General features: G+C 56.6%; 3 protein-coding genes across 4 annotated transcripts; 1 reads left to right on the top strand and 2 right to left on the bottom strand.

Annotated features, from left to right (window-relative positions):
* Window positions 1–190: 190 nt before the first annotated feature.
* FAM104A (family with sequence similarity 104 member A) lies at window positions 191–10071 on the bottom strand. 2 transcript variants are annotated; one of them, XM_036394526.2, is made up of 4 exons: window positions 9898–10071; window positions 8187–8283; window positions 3412–3474; window positions 191–838 (listed from the first exon to the last, which is right to left on the bottom strand). In XM_036394526.2, the coding sequence occupies exons 1-4, from the start codon at window positions 9942–9944 to the stop codon at window positions 602–604; spliced, it is 444 nt and encodes a 147-aa protein (XP_036250419.1). In that variant the 5' UTR covers window positions 9945–10071; the 3' UTR covers window positions 191–601. The 2 variants fall into 2 exon arrangements, with proteins under 2 accessions (XP_036250419.1, XP_036250420.1); XM_036394527.2 differs by lacking the exon at window positions 3412–3474 and having other exon boundaries at window positions 9898–10067.
* A 127-nt stretch (window positions 10072–10198) lies between these two features.
* On the top strand, window positions 10199–13820 carry LOC118693946 (mucin-1). The gene is made up of 4 exons (XM_054516900.1): window positions 10199–11564; window positions 11942–12049; window positions 12482–12598; window positions 13035–13820. The coding sequence occupies exons 1-4, from the start codon at window positions 10199–10201 to the stop codon at window positions 13061–13063; spliced, it is 1620 nt and encodes a 539-aa protein (XP_054372875.1). The 3' UTR covers window positions 13064–13820.
* Window positions 13821–14812: 992 nt separating this feature from the next.
* LOC118693947 (cleavage and polyadenylation specificity factor subunit 4) lies at window positions 14813–17494 on the bottom strand. Its single transcript, XM_036394843.1, has 5 exons — window positions 17392–17494; window positions 16646–16795; window positions 16275–16364; window positions 15616–15709; window positions 14813–14888 (listed from the first exon to the last, which is right to left on the bottom strand). Exons 1-5 carry the CDS (start codon window positions 17492–17494, stop codon window positions 14813–14815), a joined length of 513 nt encoding a protein of 170 aa, XP_036250736.1.
* Window positions 17495–18571: the final 1077 nt, after the last annotated feature.

Raw genomic sequence — 18571 nt, forward strand, 5'->3', positions numbered from 1 at the left:
AGAGGCCCCTGCAGCACCTGCCCGACCTGTCCTGCTCTAATTTCACATTTCCCTTGCAGTCCTGCAGCAGTGAAGCTCATGAGAGAAGCCTCATCACCCTGAACGGGGTAGGAGCTCACAGGCCTAAGCACCTGCACTCACTGCTCCTATTCTCACTAACTCTAAATGCTCAAAAAATTATGTTGCCAAATCATTTTGTAACTAGTTTATTGAAATTAAAAAAAGACTTATAAAACTGAAGAGGAACGCTTAAGAGAACTTTACAGAAAGCAACAACTTGCTAACAAACAGATTAGGCAGTCGATTGGAATTGGACAGTTTGCAATCCTATAACACACATGTGGACTCCTCAGTCTCCTCTTGCCACGTACTTTAGAACCACCCCAAAAAGAATCCTATAAAAATTGCTTCAAAGCCCCTTTTGCATTGCAATAGTGCAGCAAACCACAAGTAAACAATCTCCTGTTAACCTGTTATTTCAAATATAGACTGAAAAGGCAACAGGCCATTTTGTGCAATTCCATTTTAACAAACTTTGAAGTTGAAATATCAAATCTACACAGTGCTGTCCCTTCACAGAAGGCAGGGAGCTGCTGGGTCATCATGTAGGGAGGCGTCCCCGGCTCTGTAGGCTGTGGAAGTGGGCTTCCTTCAGGATCTGGTTGATGTGGAAGTAAGGACCTTGGCTTAGTGCAGACTGCTCGTGGAAGGGCTGGGAGGAGACAGGGCTGGATCCTGCAATCCTGGGGTTGAGGCTGGACTCGGCTCTGTCGGGGCTGTTGATGCTGCTGCTGCTACAGCTGCTGCTGCTGCTGCTGCCACTGTCACTGCTGGAGGACTGGGACACACAGAGGGTGAACAGCAACATCAGACACTTCTTCCTCACCCCACAGAAGCAAAGCTTTAGGATAAATCCCTCCCCCTTCCACATTTCCAGCCCGATGGACTGATGAAATCCCCCTTGGCACAAAGAGGTTGTTGTTGGCCACGCCAGTGTCCCAGAGCTGAAGGGACAAGCCTTCACCCAGGGTTCAGGGACATCCAAGGTGTTGGGTTTCAATCCTCCCCAGTGAAACCCCTCAGCTCTGCCCCCAAGCCCACGTTTGCACTAGTGAAGTTTGCTGGGGTGATCCAAGAATTGGAAAATAAAGAACATTCCCAGGGAGCTGCAGTGTCAGTGCAGGCAGGGCAGCGCTGGCACTTCTGCTCTAGCACAGGTTTGAGGGAGCACCATGCAAAGCACTTTCCTACAAGGCAATCCTAAAGTGAGATCTGAAGCGTCCAAAGCAAGAGGCTGTGAGAAACAAACGCACACCAGACCCACTGTAAGTTCTTTGAACACCCTACCATCAAGTACTCCTCTCCCAGTGAAGCACCCCATGGCAGTGATAACTGGAACTGTTCCATAGCAATTCCACACCAATTTACTTGACATGACAGTGAAAGGGCAACAGGCACTGAGGAATTGCTCATGCAGGGAAAAGAACTCAGCATTTGACTGGGATAAGAGGCCAGGGCTCATTTGCCAGCATTTAGGACAACCACATTTCATGGGAATGGCTGGAAGAGCATTTGCCATCATCATAAGGGATTCAAAGACATAAAACACCATTTTAAGGGCTGCTAAGGAAAGGTTCCATTAGTTCCAGTTTTAGTTTGTCTGATCTGCTGGTCAGGACCTGCAAATATTTGGGTGAGTCAATCAGCAAGTGGCTACTCTGCCACCCCATAAATGATTCATAAAAGCAGAGCAAGTGACAGCAGCTAAAAAAAAATCAATATTTTTGTAAGGATTAAGCCACAGAAGTAACAGCTTTGTGGCCACATCAGAAGAGGACAAATTTCATTAAATCCTCAGGGATTTACCAGTCAGCACCACTTCCAGAAGGGCTTCACCTGGAGTAAATCAGGAATGGTGCAAGCTGCACCCAGCAGTGTGTGTGTGTAAATCAGGAATGGTACAAACTGCACCCAGCAGTGTGTGTGCAGTAAATCACACACCCAGCAGTGTGTGTGTGTAAATCACACACCCAGCAGAGTGTGTGTGTGTGTCTGTGTGTCTGTGTGTCTGTGTAAATCACACACCCAGCAGTGTGTGTGTCTGTGTAAATCACACTCCCAGCAGTGTGTGTGTGTAAATCACACTCCCAGCAGTGTGTGTGTGTGTGTGTGTGTGTGTGTGTGTAAATCACACACCCAGCAGTGTGTGTGTCTGTGTAAATCACACTCCCAGCAGTGTGTGTGTGTGTGTAAATCACACTCCCAGCAGTGTGTGTGTGTGTGTGTAAATCACACTCCCAGCAGTGTGTGTGTGTGTGTGTGTGTGTGTGTAAATCACACTCCCAGCAGTGTGTGTGTGTGTGTGTGTGTGTGTGTAAATCACACTCCCAGCAGTGTGTGTGTGTGTGTAAATCACACTCCCAGCAGTGTGTGTGTGTGTGTAAATCACACTCCCAGCAGTGTGTGTGTGTGTGTGTGTGTGTGTGTAAATCACACTCCCAGCAGTGTGTGTGTGTGTGTGTGTGTGTGTGTAAATCACACTCCCAGCAGTGTGTGTGTGTGTGTGTGTGTGTGTGTGTGTAAATCACACACCCAGCAGTGTGTGTGTGTGTGTGTGTCTGTGTCTGTGTAAATCACACTCCCAGCAGTGTGTGTGTGTGTGTGTGTGTGTAAATCACACACCCAGCAGTGTGTGTGTGTCTGTGTGTCTGTGTCTGTGTAAATCACACACCCAGCAGTGTGTGTGTGTCTGTGTGTCTGTGTCTGTGTAAATCACACACCCAGCAGAGTGTGTGTGTGTGTGTGTGTGTGTGTGTGTAAATCACACACCCAGCAGAGTGTGTGTGTGTGTGTGTGTGTGTGTGTGTAAATCACACACCCAGCAGTGTGTGTGTGTGTGTATGTGTGTCTGTGTGTCTGTGTGTCTGTGTGTCTGTGTCTGTGTAAATCACACTCCCAGCAGAGTGTGTGTGTGTGTCTGTGTGTCTGTGTGTCTGTGTCTGTAAATCACACACCCAGCAGTGTGCAGTGCCCAGGGAGGCACTGTGGATGTTTGGGTGGAACACAACCCTCCCTCCCCTCTGATCCACCATCGATCCTGACCATCCAACCCTGACAAATTCCTTTGTTTTGCTAAGCACCAAAAACGCTTCAGCTCTGTGGGAGCGCAGCAAGCCAAGCCAAGGGCCCCGGGCTGCGAGGGGACAAAAACACCCAGCGGGGTCATTGCCCAGGGAGCACAGCTGGAACCACGGGCAAGCAGCTCCTCTGCCTCCATCTGGAGAGGGAGAGAGCCCGGCAGCACAGGGAGGAGCTGGGGGTGGTGCTGGGCAGCGCAGCTGCTGTGGCAGAGCAGCACAAAGAGTCACACGCGATGCTGAGGGGGCCCAGCAGCCTCGGAGACAAACCCACCGCACAGGACACTTTGTTTCCTTTTAGTCTGCGCTCCTTAGTGAGCTTCGTTACAGCCACCTTCTGCAAATCAAGGTAAAAATCCAAATGAGAACCTGGCCTGGCTGGCTGCTCACATCTCAACAAACATTTTCCAGCTGTTAGTAGTGAGTGTTCTGTGCATCTCAAAGCTGGCAGCGTGTCCTGGGACGTGCTTCTGACACCTCAGCCTGGTGACAGATGGCCTTTGTCAGACCCCCTTTATTTCCAGTTCTCCAAGGCAAAGGTTCACTGGCACCCCTTCATCACTGCCCACCTCACATGGAACACCTACCATGTCCCCAGGCTGTGGTGCACATTCTGTAAGGCATTTGGACTACAATCAGACAAGAAAAGAATCCTTAAAGCCATCAAGTCAGCAAGACAGGCATCAACAAAGCTTTACAGGGCCAAAGGAAAGCAGCCCAGTGATATTTATGAATAGTTTAGCTATCAGAAGGGCATCTTCAAGGTTTACTGGGCTCATTTACCCTTAACATCACACTTCAAGTTTTAAAACAAACAAACGTCCTGTTAAATGTGCAGATCTGGGACAATCCCTCGGGACAGGAACTGGAGAAAGAGCCACTCAAGCCCTGCTGCTCTCAATGCCTTCCAAGAGGAGTTTAACAGAGCCACGACCTGGTTTTAGTCAGAACTGAAGAGCAGCCCTTCCCTGGATAGTGGGGGACAAGAACTTTGATTTGATCTGTGCCAAGAACCCAGCAGTGTTTCAATCCTGCCCAGAACAGAGAGGAGCTGTGAGAAATTCAGGTTTGCAGAAGTTGTTCAGGAAGGAAAGGGTCAGCCAGAACACTCAGACTCGCTTCCTTCCCTGGGAAAACCAGAGCAAAGGGTTTGCACTGCTGATTCCCCAGGCTGCAGAGCTCAGCTGGGAACCTCAGCACTGCCCTTGGAGGATCCACTGCAACCCCAGCATTTCCCTTGGAGGATCCACTGCAACCCCAGCACTGCCCTTGCAGGATTCATTGCAACCCCAGCATTTCCCTTGGAGGATCCACTGCAACCCCAGCACTGCCCTTGCAGGATCCACTGCAACCCCAGCACTGCCCTTGCAGGATCCACTGCAACCCCAGCATTTCCCTTGCAGGATCCACTGCAACCCCAGCACTGCCCTTGCAGGATCCACTGCAACCCCAGCACTGCCCTTGGAGGATCCACTGCAACCCCAGCACTGCCCTTGGAGGATCCACTGCAACCCCAGCACTGCCCTTGGAGGATCCACTGCAACCCCAGCACTGCCCTTGCAGGATCCACTGCAACCCCAGCACTGCCCTTGCAGGATCAACTGCAACCCCAGCATTTCCCTTGGAGGATCCACTGCAACCCCAGCACTGCCTTTGGAGGATCCACTGCAACCCCAGCACTGCCCTTGCAGGATCCACTGCAACCCCAGCATTTCCCTTGCAGGATCCACTGCAACCCCAGCACTGCCCTTGCAGGATCCACTGCAACCCCAGCACTGCCCTTGGAGGATCCACTGCAACCCCAGCACTGCCCTTGGAGGATCCACTGCAACCCCAGCACTGCCCTTGGAGGATCCACTGCAACCCCAGCACTGCCCTTGGAGGATCCATTGCAACCTCAGCATTGCCCTTGGAGGATCCACTGCAACCCCAGCACTGCCCTTGGAGGATCCACTGCAACCCCAGCACTGCCCTTGCAGGATCCACTGCAACCCCAGCACTGCCCTTGCAGGATCCACTGCAACCCCAGCACTGCACTTGCAGGATCCATTGCAACCTCAGGATTGCCCTTGGAGGATCCACTGCAACCCCAGCACTGCCCTTGGAGGATCCACTGCAACCTCAGCACTGCCCTTGGAGGATCCATTGCAACCCCAGCACTGCCCTTGCAGGATCCACTGCAACCTCAGCACTGCCCTTGGAGGATCCACTGCAACCTCAGCACTGCCCTTAGAGGATCCACTGCAACCCCAGCATTGCCCTTGGAGGATCCACTGCAACCTCTCCTGGCTTGATCTGGGGACAAGCAAAGGATTTCTGACCAAATGCAGGGCAAACAACACAGCTGAGCTCCTGGAAAAGGGAGGACAGGCTGAACAGGAAGGGAAATTCAGTGGCAAAGGCTCTGCCTTGCTAATGTTTAACCCTGGCTGGAGCTGCAGCCCTGTGGCTGTGCCTGGCCATGGACTGAGCCCAGGACAGAGGTTTCTGTCACCCTCAGGGTGGCTGTCACCTGTGAGTGGCTGCTCCAGGAGCACCAGGAGTGGCACATCCTTACAGCAAGTGCCCAAAAAGCAGCAGCCCAAAAAGCTCCATTCATCAGGAGAAAACACTGGGAATTCTGTTCTGTGCTGCTGTAGATTAAAGAGAATCTGTTTCCATCCTGTCAAAGCTGGAAGTGCTGCCTGTCCTGGGTGAGTGGACAATCCAGAGGGAGAAAACAGCAAATCCTTTGGAATTGGATGTGATTTGGATGAGCAAAGTCAGGGACTGAGGGGTAACATCACAGAACTGCCACTAAAGAAAAACCTCCCTTCACCTCATTCTCCACAGCAAAACATGCAAGACAAAACCAATGGGAAGAGATCCTGGCAAAAACCACTGCCTGACTGCCATCAGGTTTAAACCACTGCCTGACTGCCATCAGGTTTAAACCACTGCCTGGCTGCCATCAGGTTTAAACCACTGCCTGACTGCCATCCTGAGGCTGTGTTCTCAAAGAGGCCTCGCTCTGGAAGAGGGAACAGTCAGTTTGAACCAAAACAGCCCAGGGGAATCAGGACTTTGGGTAATGTCTCACAAAAAGCAGGTTTGCAACGCCCTGCAATGAAAAGCAGCTCTCCTGTGCTCTTGGAAGTCACAGATTGCTCCCACTCCCCCTTTCCAGGCAATATCCCAAATCCAGGGGGGAGTTTTAACCAGCCAGAGGTGTCTTTGCACACAGCAAAGGGTCAGGGAAATAAATGCAAGTGCTGCAAACTGGCTGAGACTTTCCAAGCAGCACCAAGTGCACAATGAGCACAAGGATTCCTCCCTTGGGCACAGGAAGTCCTTAACCAAATGTTGGAATAACACAGATTTCATCTCCTGGCTTGAAATTCTGGGCATGCTCAGTTGAGGGATCTGACAAGAAAACAAGCCAAAAAAACAAAAAGCAAAAAAAAAAAAGCTCCATTCATCAGGAGAAGACATTGGGAATTCTGTTCTGTGCTGTTTGAGAAGCTGTGCCCACATTCCTCAGCAGTGATGTGAGATTCCACATCACACCAGGGTTTAATGGGTTAAAACCAGACTTTGCCAGGCAAGTGCATGCAAGAAGCAGAGTCTGTGTTAGGCTGAGCTGTGACCTTGCCTGTGCTGTTCCCTGGCAGGAGCCAGGCCAGGGCTGCTGTCACCCCTCGTGTGTGGCCCCTGCCAGCCCTGTGGCTCTGCCCCAGCACCAGGTGTGCACACTCCAAGCAAAGGTGCTGCTTCTGCCACTCACCATGGGGGGGTTTTCCTGATCTCCTTAATTTCATTAGTCCTACTGCAATCCCTTGTTCCACACTAAATCCGTGCTCCTCCTGCCACAAAGCTGCTTTAGCTTTAACTACCCTACACACACGGAGGGCTCTGACCTGTGGGACAATGATTCAGGGTCAGGTGGCACAAACCAGGCTGCTGAACCCAGCGATGCCCAAAATGCAAAGTTTCCCTCCTGTAAACACAGCAGCTTTCACCCCAGGGGATTCCTTTGGGATGGACAGCAGCTCTTAGGGCATTTCCAGCATTCCTGGCACATCATCTACTTGTCCAGGTTAACAGAGAGTTTCCCTCACAATAGGAATGTAGAAATATCCATTTCCAGATTGTAAAAGAGCTCCAAGTTACACAGCAACTAAATGTTTTCTGCAAAGTACAATTAACAGTTGAATAATTGAGTTAATTCTGTAATAATTCAGACTGTAATTGCTCATTCCAATCCACCTTCAAAGTGAGGAGGTTCTAAAAAACTGAGGATATTTCCAAAACATTCAAAGAAATTAATTTCATTAACTTCAGAGAGGGAGCCTGCACTCTGCACCCTTTTTCCATGAATGTTTTACAACACAAGGACGTGGCTCACAGTGAATTTTCAGGTGATTCACCCAGGTGACATCTCAGAAAATCTGGCAGCAGTTGGGAAATCAGCAATTTTTATTTTTTTAAAAAAGAAAAACAATCTCAAATTGCACTGAGAGAACACCTGGCTGGTGAGGGGTAAGACAACAAGAGAGTTTATCCCACACCCAGAAAAAAAAAAAAAAAAAAAGAGGAAAATATGAGAAAAAAACCCAATGAGTTTTGAGATTGTCTTGCTTACACTGAGCAGCTCTATCAGAACATTTTTTGCACATCAGATAAGGCCTGCCTGGAATGTGTTTTGTCTTTCTCCCACAAATAATCACCTCTCTGTGAGGCAAGGCAAAGCTGATGGTCAGGCAGAGTGAGCACAGGGTCACATCCACCCCCAGCATCCCCTCAGCTCTGGGCACAGCTCAGCCCAAACCAAACCCAACAACCTGGAAATTCTTTCCCTGGGTGCTGCAAGGCAGGATTTGAAATTTCTTCCCAGAAATATTCAGGCCAGGCATAACCAGGCTCATTGGAAGTGCTGATTTCCAAACTGATTTCAATCTCTGATGTCACCAATTCAAACCTCACCACCTCAAACGCAAAGCTACGAAACAAAACTGAAAATAAAAGCACAGATATGGAATGCAGCCTGGGTCTGGCTGGGAGGGCTCTCACCTCAGTGTCCCATGAGTCCTGCAGGACAGAGTTCCTGGTGCTACGTTTGCTCTGGGGAACGTGACCATCCTCTTCATTGCCATTCCTCCTCCTCTTCCTGCAGGGGAGCAGAAATCATCAGCTCATGGACCCAAAAAGGGCAGGGACACCTGATAAATGAATGCAGGGTGTCCCCAGCCCCCTGAGGTGCTCTGGGCTCTCCCATTCCCCAGAGAAAAGGATCCTGCTCCTCACAAGATGTTTCCCATCAGTTGAAGGGACTGGATTAAAACCATCCCTCGAAATAAACTCATTTAACAACTGCCAGCCCTGCAGAGGTAAAAATAATCCCTGGGCTCAGAGTGACACCTGACAGGCTGGGGACAGCCCTGGGACGAGTGGCACTGGCCACATCTCCAATTATTAACCTGCTCTCACCAGCCCACGAGGACTCCTTAGCCTCTCCCCTCTGACGGTGTTTGGAGTCACATTCCAAAACAACCCCATTTCCCAGGTGGAAATGAGGTTTTGTCAGGAAACATCTTGTGGAAAACAAACTCTTCCCTGTCTCTGATGTATCTGCCACCCTCTCACGGCACCTTGCACTATCTGGCACGGTGGGTGCAGGTTTTAACCCAATTTTTATCCAGATCTTTGCAGGCATCGAGGCAGAGCAGAGTTTGGAGGAGGACAGTGGGGTGGGGGCAGTGCTGATATTCCCAGATTCCAGGAGATAAGGGGAACACCTCAACCACCTGGACTGGACAGGAGTTGGGACGGCCTGGGGCAGTGGGAGGTGGCACTGGATGGGACTGAAGGTCACTCCCAGCCCACGATTGGTGATTCGGTGCCACCAACACAGCAGCTGCGCCCCAGCAGCCTCCCAGAATTCCCACACAAACATCAAACGACTCCTCCCCACCCTACAAACACGACGAGTCAGCCAGGATCCAAAAAAACACGGGATGGAGCCGTTTTGGTGTGCCTAAAATTAACCCGTGCTCGGATGAGTCAAAACACACTCGAGGGAGGTATTTATAGGTATTTATAAGCGGCTCCTTTCTGTGCAGCAGGCTCTGGCCCACGCCTACAGCCCGGAGCTGCCTCCCTGCTCCCCATCCTTGGGATGGCAGGCACTGAACGCTGTCCGTCTGTCTGGGAACACTCTGGGGAAGGGATTCTCCTCCGGAGCCTCGGGCTCCTTCCTTTCCCCAACCTCTGCAGTGACCTCGGCAGCCTGGACGGGGCTTGGGGCACCCTGGGTGTCCGTGCCCGTGGTAGGGGGGGCACGGGACGGGCTTTGGGGTCCCTTCCACGCCATTCCCCGACTCCACGATCCCCCACAACAACCTCCCAGCTCCCACCCGCTCCAGGATCCCTCAGCTTCCTCCCCACATCCCGTGGTAGGGGTGGCACAGGACGGGCTTTGGGGTCCCTTCTACCCCATTCCCGGCCTCCACGATCCCTCAGCTTCCTCCCTCGCATCCCGTGGCAGTGGAAGCATGGGACAGGCTTTGGGGTCCCTTCCACCCCATTCCCGACTCCACAATCCCCCTCAGCTCCCACCCGCTCCACGATCCCTCAGCTCCCTCCCCCGCATCCCCTCACCCTCCGGAGCGCCCCCCGCCTCCCCTCACCCCCACTGAACCCTCCCAGCGCTCGGGGCCCGCTCTCCCCTTCCCCTCAGCGCGGCCCCTCCTTGCCCCCCTCAGGCCTCGCCGCCCTCACCCACCTCTGTCTCGCTCCCCGCTCGCTCGGCAGCGGCTGCCGGCAGCTCATGGCGGGCGGGAGCGCGGCGGGGCGGGCGGAGGGGCCGCGCGGAGCGGGGGAGGCCGCGCCGAGGAGCGGAGGCCGCGCTGAGGGGCGGCAGCGCGGCCCTGCCCGGCCCCGACCGCCGCTTCCGCCGCTTCCGCCGCCTCGCCCCCGTGACGTCACGGCGTGCGCCGGGGCGGGGCGGGCCGGGACATTGTGACGTCACAGCGCGCCGCGAGGGCGGACATTGTGACGTCACCGGGGCGGTTCCGGTACCGGTGATGGCGGCGGGGACGGAGCTGTGCCCGCACTGCGGGCGGCCCTTCAAGCGGCTCCGCGCGCACCTCCCGCACTGCAAGGCCGCGCCGGCAGCACCGGCAGCACCGGCAGCGAGCCCCGGCAGCACCGCGCGGCCCGCCCCGAGCAGTGCCCGAGGCTCAGGGGCCCGCCCGAGCCCCGCCAGCGCACCGGGATCGGCGCCGGGATCCAACCCCCAGCCCTCCGCCGCCACCGGCAGCGCCCCGGAGCCCAGCCCAGCGCCGCTTCCCCGCCCGGCCCCCGGTACCGGCCCTGCCGCCTCCGGTAGCGGCCCCGGCGCGGTGCAGGACGTGGCCCGGAGCCTGGACCTGCACCCCGAGGAGGTGGAGGATGTGCCCCAGAGGCTGCGGGAGGGGGTGAAGGTGGTGATAGAGAAGCACCGAGCCAGGGTGGTCCGGGAGAAGGAGCCGCGGAGCCGCGGGGAACGGACGGAGCCCGGCCCCGTTCTCCGCAAATCTGCCCCAAAATCCCGGAGCAAGGAGCCGCCGAGCCAGGGAGCCGCGGGGAGCGGGACTGCGAGCTCCAAGGGAGGAAAAAGCAGCTTAAAGGCGACAAAGACACTTCGAGAGCCCGCGGCGAGCAGCAACAGCCCCGGTGACCTCGTCCAGAAGAAGGGAAGAGACAAATCCCGGGCAGGAGGGGAGCGGGTGCAGATGGAAGCTGGGGTGGGATCTGAACCCCCCGTGTGTGCTCTGCACCCCCGGAGCCTCCAGCTGGCAGCGGCGGAGCCCATCGGAGCTCACGGCCGGGGGACAGCCAGGAACGAGCTCAGCCTGCCGGGGCTGCGGGGGGAGGCAGAGCCCGAGGCCACCGTGAGCACAGCCCCGGGGCTGGCACTGCAAACCGAGCCCGTCCCGAGCCCGGGCACAGCCCCGGGGCTGGCACTGCAAACCCAGCCCGTCCCGAGCCCGGGCACAGCCCCGGGGCTGCCTCTGCAAACCCAGCCCTTCCCGAGCCCGGGCACAGCCCCGGGGCTGGCACTGCCCCTCACACCCCAAACTCAACCTGTCCTGAGCCCGGGCACAGCCCCGGGGCTGGCACTGCCCCAAACCCAGCCCAGCTCGGGGCTGGCTCTGCCCCTCACGCCCCAAACCCAGCCCAGCCCGGGGCTGGCTCTGCCCCTCACGCCCCAAACCCAGCCCAGCCCGGGGCTGGCTCTGCCCCACACGCCCCAAACCCAGCCCCTCTGCTCAGCCAAGGGCTTGGAGTGGTTTCCAGAATTGTATCCCGAGTCGGGAGGGCTGAGGATTTTTCCAGGGAAGCGTTTCCACGAGGATGTGAGGATCACGGTGGAGACACCCAGGGGTGGCTTGGCACAGGGGCAGCAAGGTAATAAAAATCTCCCTGCTGGGATGTGCTGGAATGGCAGAGGGAATGGGAGACGAGGGGCAGGGAGTGGGAAAGGAGGAGTAGGGAACGGGAGAGGAGGGGCAGGGAATGCTGGGCTTGCCCAGGGAAGGATCCAGGAGAATCCAAGGAGCTTTAACTGGGCCTCCTCCAGCCTGCAAAGCCAATGGGTGATGTGTTCATGGAGTCTTGGCTGGACAGAGCCCAATCTCTGTGGGAGAGGTGATTCCCTCTCCTTTTCCCAGCCCAGATTGCACCTCCCATCCCATCCCATCCCATCCCATCCCATCCCATCCCATCCCAGCTGCCCTGGCAGCACAGAGCCCTCAAGGCTGTGACCAGGCTGTGTCACCCTGCAGGTCCCCTGTCCGAGAGGCCCCTGATGGAGGTGAGGCTGGGCGAGCTGCACACCTGGGCCAGCACCTGCAGCTTCTCTGCCCAGGGGCTGCTGGGAGCCGTGCAGAGAGGTGAGAATTCCTGGCTTCTGGGGCTGATCCATCCCACTTCCCTGACTGACTCTGCTGGGCCAAGGAGCCAGCCTGGATCTTTACAAAGCACAAATCATGGAGTGGTGGAAGGGTCTGGGAGGGACCATAGAGATGATCCAGAGCCATTCCCTGCCTTCCACTGTCCCAGGTGGCTCCAAACCCCATCCAGCCTGGCCTTGGGTGCTGCCAGGGATCCAGGGGCAGCCACAGCTGCTCTGGGCACCCTGTGCCAGGGCCTCACCCCCCTCACAAAAGGAACAATTCCTTCCCATCCATCATCCCATCAATCCGTGCCCTCTGGCAGTGGGAATCAACAAACACCCCCAACATTTTGGCTCTGTAAAGTTGCAGGGAAGCAGTGAATTCCCAAGAGCAGCCCATGATTTATCCCTCTCCTTTCTCTCCCAACAGCCTGGGGCAGTTATTGTGCCAAGTACATCCACGTGAAGCAGGGGGGACCTGCTGGAATCTCCATGCTCCTGGCTGGGTACTGCCTGCTCAGCTATGGCTGGAACTATCAGCACTTCAGTAAGGCTTCCTATCTCAGGAATTCTTCCTTTTGCAACACTTGGAAAGTCTGTTTAGCATCCCTGCTAATTAAAGCTCTGGAATAATTGAAATAATTATTTAAACACTCCCCATTTAATACCAGAGCTCAGAGAGCAGCATTCTCTAGGTGGGCAGAGGAATTAATTTGCTTAATAAAAGTGCTGATAGCAGTTGCTGACTCACAGCTTCTCCCTGGAGAGCACCAGGATTGTCAGGAGCACTTGGAAAAGCCCACACGGGGCAGAGGGAGGAGAAGCTCCAGCAGGAGCTGCATTTCCTGACAGATGACAAGGGGTTTGCTGGTGTTTGGGTGGCTCCCCCTGGCAGCACAGAAACAGAGAAGCTGCACTTGGGCTGGAGTCCTCAAACAGATCCCTGAGCTGACCTCGGAATTTTTCCCTCCCTGTTCTTCCAGAGCGGCACCGCTGGCGAAAATACCACTGAAGGAGCTGGAGCAGCAGGCAGGGAACAGCCCCAGCTCCTGGAGAGGCAGCAGAGCTGCCAGGAGCAGGATCCCAGCAGGAATTCCCAGCAGCAGGGGCCTGGCTGGGGCTGGAGCGGAGGAGGAGCTGCTTTGCAGGTCGGCTTGTGTGGCACAGAGGTGACAGGGACAGCCCTGCTCACCCCTCCGTGCTCAGGCAGCTTTAGTAGTGAAATGAGAAAGCTGTGGAGGCACCTGAGAGATCTATGGGGGCAGGAGAGCTCCTGGAGGCTGCAGAGTCCCAGATCCCTTGCTTGGCACAGGGGACAGCACCTTGTCCTGAGCTGTCATTAGAGATTATTTGACAATTCTGCTGTAGCTGAGTGCACTCCAACCCCAAGAACCGTTCCCTTTAAATTCAGAGCTGTGCCTGGCCCAGCCCAGTTTGTACTCTCCCAGTTTGTGCTGGTGGGACTGGCCAGGACCTGTGTGAAGGCACTGGAGCAGCAGCTCAGACCACAACACCCCAATTCTGGGGAAGAAACCTCCATGGGATGAGCTGTTGTGCCCAAAGGGCAAACCAGGGCAGTCAGGAGTGCTAGTTGGAGCCTGCCATTCCCAGACATGTCTGGGAAAGGGTTGCTCATGTTCCAGGCATGAAGAGCAAAAAAAAAAAAAGAGGCAAGAATTAAAAGTCTGAGCTCTTTATTCTGCAGAGTGCAGTGACAGAGGTGCTGCACCAAAAACTCTCACCAGCAATAAAAACCTGTGTGGCTTTTCCTTTCCTGCTTGGGTTGTGATCTCAAACGTGGTGCTTTGTGCCCCCTTCCCAAGGGATGAGCACATCCCCACACCTCCCTGTGCTCAGGATCCTGGCCCCAGCCAGTCCTGCACCCCTTCACTCCTTGGCAATGCTGCTGCTGCCCTGCCTGCCCTCAGCCAGCTGTGCCAGGCCCTGATTTCCATTGCATGCAGTGATTTCTGTGCCAGCTGTGAGCTGGTGCTGGGCAAACCCTGCTGGCTGTCCTTGCCCAGCAGCTGCCCTGGTGCCGTGTCCATGGTGTGTGTCCTTCTCCTCCTCCTCTCCTGAGCTGTGTGGAGCACTGGAGTCACTTTCCCAGCAGCATTTCCAGCTGAGTCCTCCTGCTCTGGCTGGCACAGGGAGTGGCTGATCCTCTCTGGGGGCACAGGGAAAGGGTTTGTGCTGGATCAGCCCCTGCCACGTTCCCACACAGTCATTTTGACCCCATTTCCAAAGGAATGGGATCATGGAAACAGCACCCCAAGAGTTCCAACTACACCAAACCTCTGAGCCAGAGGGATTTGTTGTTCCCAGGGTTCTTACCTCCGAAATCCCTTCCCCTGCTGGTTCCCACCCCAGCTCCAAATGCCACAAGGAAAAGACACATTTCCAGTCACAGAGGCTGTTTGGGAGCACTCTGAGAATCCCCACAGCACCTGCTGCCCCTCATCCTCCCCCCAAGGTGAAACCACTGCTCCCAGCCCTCCCATTCCCCAAAATCTCTCACCTTGGAGCAGGTGCCTCCTTCCAGCAGGCTCTGAGGGCTCGGGGGGCAGCCACTGGTGTCCCACAGGCGCTGGGTGCCACATGCTGCTGCCTCCTTGGCTGGCACGTGCTCACCTCCCCTGTCTTCTGCAGCAGCCAGATCCCTCTGTACCAGCCCCCACGGGCATCCAGCTCCCTGGGGGAAAGGGGGCAGGGGGGCACTTGGCATCTGCTACCCCACAGGAGCTGGGGGGCAGCTGGGGCATCACCCCCGTGGGCACAGGGACAGCAGCTTCACCTTGGATGGGTCTGTGCTGCTCGTCATCAGCCCGGCCTTGAGGCTGGAGGGGACACAGAGGACAGGCAGTTACTGCTTGGGGTGTCCCCAGCCCCTCCTGAGGCTCCCCCAGCCCCTCAGGGATATCCTGGAACTGCTACGGGCACATCCATGGGGACCAGGGCTGTTCCCAGACCCTCCTGAGGCTCCCACAGCCCTTCAGGGATATCCTGGAGTTGGTATAGGCCCCTCCATGGGGACCAGGGCTGTCCCCAGACCCTCCTGAGGCTCCCACAGCCCTTCAGGGATATCCTGGAGTTGGTATAGGCCCCTCCATGGGGACCAGGGCTGTCCCCAAAGCCCCCTAAAGCTCCCCCAGCCCCTCAGGGGCACCTCCATGGGGACCAGGGCTGTCCCCAGACCCTCCTGAGGCTCCCACAGCCCTTTAGGAATGTCCTGGAGCTGCTACAGGCACATCCATGAGGACCAGGGCTGTTCCCAGCCACTCCTGAAGCTCCCCCAGCCTCTCAGGGCTGTCCCCAGACCCCTCTGAGGCTCTCACAGCCCCTCAGAGGCATCCACAGACCCCCCCGAGGCTCCCCCAGCCCCTCAGGGCTGTTCCCCCTGCCCACCCACCTCTGCCCCTGCTGTCAGCAGCACAGCTCAGGCGTGGGGTTTGGTTAATTCAGACCCTTTGTGTCCTTGTCCCTGACCCTGCAATGGCCACAGCCACCTCAGAGAGGGGATTTTAGCCCCCCCCAACCCACATTCCAAGCCCCCCCAGTACGTACTGCACGAATTTGCACTTGGGTCCCTCGGGGCAGAAGCCCACCAGGTAGTTGGCACACATCACCCTCCTCGTGTGCTTGTACTTGCACAGGGGACCTGCCAGGCAGAGGGGACACTCACAGGGACACGAGATTGTGAGAGCTCTGCTTTTCCTGCAGCCCTGAGCCCAAATCCACCCTCCCTGGGTCATGGGCACCCCCAGCCCCATCCCTGCCCTGTAGCTGTGATATTTTCTAAACAATCCTTTCCTTAGGATTTTTTTCTCCTGAGAAGCTGAGAGGCCTCAGGAACAAAATGTAAGCAATGGTTATCTGCTGCTGTGGAATGCAACAGGTGCATCTGGGATTGGGCTCATGTGGTTGTTTCTAATTAATGGCCAATCACAGCCCAGCTGGCTCGGACTCTCTGTCCGACACACAAACCTTTGTTATGCATTTCTTCTTTTTCTATTCTTAGCCAGCCTTCTGATGAAATCCTTTCTTCTATTCCTTTAGTATAGTTTTAATATAATATATATCATAAAATAATAAATCAGCCTTCTGAAACATGGAGTCAGATCCTCATCTCTTCCCTCATCCTAAGACCCCCGTGAACACCACCACACCGTCCCATCCCCGCTGGGCACCCCCTGCCCACCCAGCCCTGCCCTGGCCCAGCTCACCGTGCCAGCAGAAGCCCCGGTCGTACCAGGGACAGCCCCCGGTGCTGGCACCCCCGTGCAGGAAGGGACAGTCCTTGTTGCTGCACTCCCCTGCGGGAACAAGGCGTGCGACAGTCGCGACAATGCAGAGGGAATGAATCCCGCCAGGATGGGCTGGATCAGAGGAATTGGGGTGCCCTGGAACAGCCCGGTTCGGCTGGGAGGGGATGGGGGGACAGTGACCCTGGCTGTGTGACAGTGACCCTGGCTGTGTGACAGTGGCACTTCTTCCCGCAGGCAGGAGGTGGCATCAGCCGCTCGCTCCAGGCCAGCCCCGAGGGACGAGCGAGGGCTGGGAAGGGGCTCCCCGGGATGCCCAGCCCCGCACCTACCGAACCTGGAGTAGAAATAGCACTCGGGCACCCTGGTGGCATCGTAGTCGTGCAGGAAGTCGCAGCCGTCGCCCCTCTTGCAGAGCCCTCGCAGCCAATGCTTGCACACGGCGGGCTTGGCCCTGCCGGGCCGGGGGTGGCCCTGGACACCTGGGACAGCTCTGTCACTGCCAGCCTGTCCCATTGTCCCAGCCCTGCCTCGCCCACAGCCCCAGGGGTGTCCCTGCACACCTGGCACAGCCCTGGCACTGCCAGCCTGTCCCCAGTGTCCCTGCTCACCTGGCACAGCTCTGGCACTGCCAGCCTGTCCCCAGTGTCTCTGCTCACCTGGCACTGCCAGCCTGTCCCCAGTGTCCCCGCTCACCTGGCACTGCCAGCCTGTCCCCAGTGTCCCCGCTCACCTGGCACTGCCAGCCTGTCCCCAGTGTCCCTGCACACCTGGCACTGCCAGCCTGTCCCCAGTGTCCCTGCTCACCTGGCACAGCTCTGGCACTGCCAGCCTGTCCCACTGCCCAGCCCCAGGGTGGGGAGGGCTTCACCTGCAACCCCCAGTGCTGTCCCCACAGGGACATTGGGGACCCTGGCAGCTCCCCAAGAGCTTTGCCAGCTGCACCCCTGAGGGAGCAATGCCCAGAGCCTGGACAAAAACCACCCAGGCGTTGTGGGAGGGCAGCAAAAGGAGAACCCCAAAAGCTCCCGCAGCCCCAACACCCTCCAAAAACACCACAGCCCTGTCCCCAACTTACTGTCCACCCCTGGGAAGGGCAGGGACCGAGCTCTGAGCTCCTCCACATCAGCCTCCGAGTCAAAGCTGATCTTCTCCACGCCAGCCACCAGCTCCTGCATCATCCCTGCTGCGGGAGAGCCCAGCAGGGGAAGGGGAAGAGGCAAGGGAATAGGCAGGGGCACTCTCCAGGGAAAACACAGCCCTCCAAAGGGAGCAGCACGCTCTGGAGGTCCCTGCAGCCGCCCCAGGCCCCAGCAAAACCTTCCTCTTCCTCCTCCTCCTCCTCCCCAGGCAGAGCAGAACCAGCCCCAGCAGCCCTGGAGTGCTGCATTTAGAGGGGGGAGTTGCCCACATCTGATCCCAATTTGCAGCCCTGATCGCCTGATGCCTCAGCTGGGGAGCTCAGCCCCTCTCAGCCTCCCCACTCCCACATCTGCTTCTCCTCCAGCAAAGGGGCTGGGGCTGCCTGGGAGCTGGGTTAACCCCTCACTTCGAGGCCTTACATGGAGACAAACATGGCCAGAGTGCTGGGACTGAGCATTCCAACAGCACGGGGTGGGTGCTGGGAGTGCTTTGGTGTGCTCTGGGCACAGCAGCACCAGCCCCAGCCCTGCTCTCCAGTGCTTGGCAAGACAGACCCACACCCCTGGGCTCCTGGAAGGGGCGACGCCTTGCATCCCAACAAATCATGGAATGGTTTCTTGTGGAATGCTCCTCAGATTCCTCCTTGTTCCATCCTCAGGCAGGGACGCTTCCACTGGGCTGCCCAGCAGCCCCTTCCATCCCCGAGTGCACTCCAACCCCAAGAACCATTCCCTTTAAATTCAGAGCTGTGCCTGGCCCAGCCCAGTTTGTCCTCACCCAGTTTGTACTGGTGGGACTGGCCAGGACCTGTGTGAAGGCACTGCAGCAGCAGCTCAGACCACAACACCCCCAGTTCTGGGGAAGAAAACGCCATGGGATGAGCTGTTGTGCCCAAAGGGCAAAAACCTTTTGCCATGAAAGCTATGGGGCTTTCACGAGTGCCAGGCTCCAGTGGCACATTCTGGGCATGACTAGGGCTCCGTGGGTTTGCTGGAGCCCACCTGGGGCAGGATTTATCCCTGGGTTTATCCCAAAGCTCCATCCCTGCTCAGCGCCCGGGGCTGCCACGGCCCATGGAGCCCTGCTCCCATTCTGTCACTTGCCATCAGAGCACT

Source organism: Molothrus ater, chromosome 19 (assembly GCF_012460135.2).
Source record: "Molothrus ater isolate BHLD 08-10-18 breed brown headed cowbird chromosome 19, BPBGC_Mater_1.1, whole genome shotgun sequence".
Lineage (NCBI taxonomy): Eukaryota > Metazoa > Chordata > Aves > Passeriformes > Icteridae > Molothrus > Molothrus ater.

What these genes read in the sequence shown, in the direction of transcription:
- LOC118693947 (XM_036394843.1), bottom strand. Translation starts at nt 17,494, where the DNA reads ATGATGCAGGAGCTGGTGGCTGGCGTGGAGAAGATCAGCTTTGACTCG. An exon ending in CTATTTCTACTCCAGGTTCG is followed by an intron (nt 16,365 to 16,645) that starts GTAGGTGCGGGG and finishes TTGTTCCCGCAG; the next exon opens with GGGAGTGCAGCAACAAGGAC. An exon ending in CCCAAGTGCAAATTCGTGCA is followed by an intron (nt 14,889 to 15,615) that starts GTACGTACTGGG and finishes TGTCCCCTCCAG; the next exon opens with CCTCAAGGCCGGGCTGATGA.
- FAM104A (XM_036394526.2), bottom strand. Translation starts at nt 9,944, where the DNA reads ATGAGCTGCCGGCAGCCGCTGCCGAGCGAGCGGGGAGCGAGACAGAG. An exon ending in AGGACTCATGGGACACTGAG is followed by an intron (nt 3,475 to 8,186) that starts GTGAGAGCCCTC and finishes CTTGATTTGCAG; the next exon opens with AAGGTGGCTGTAACGAAGCT. An exon ending in GAAACAAAGTGTCCTGTGCG is followed by an intron (nt 839 to 3,411) that starts GTGGGTTTGTCT and finishes TGTGTGTCCCAG; the next exon opens with TCCTCCAGCAGTGACAGTGG.
- LOC118693946 (XM_054516900.1), top strand. Translation starts at nt 10,199, where the DNA reads ATGGCGGCGGGGACGGAGCTGTGCCCGCACTGCGGGCGGCCCTTCAAG. An exon ending in CTTGGCACAGGGGCAGCAAG is followed by an intron (nt 11,565 to 11,941) that starts GTAATAAAAATC and finishes GTCACCCTGCAG; the next exon opens with GTCCCCTGTCCGAGAGGCCC. An exon ending in GCTGGGAGCCGTGCAGAGAG is followed by an intron (nt 12,050 to 12,481) that starts GTGAGAATTCCT and finishes CTCTCCCAACAG; the next exon opens with CCTGGGGCAGTTATTGTGCC.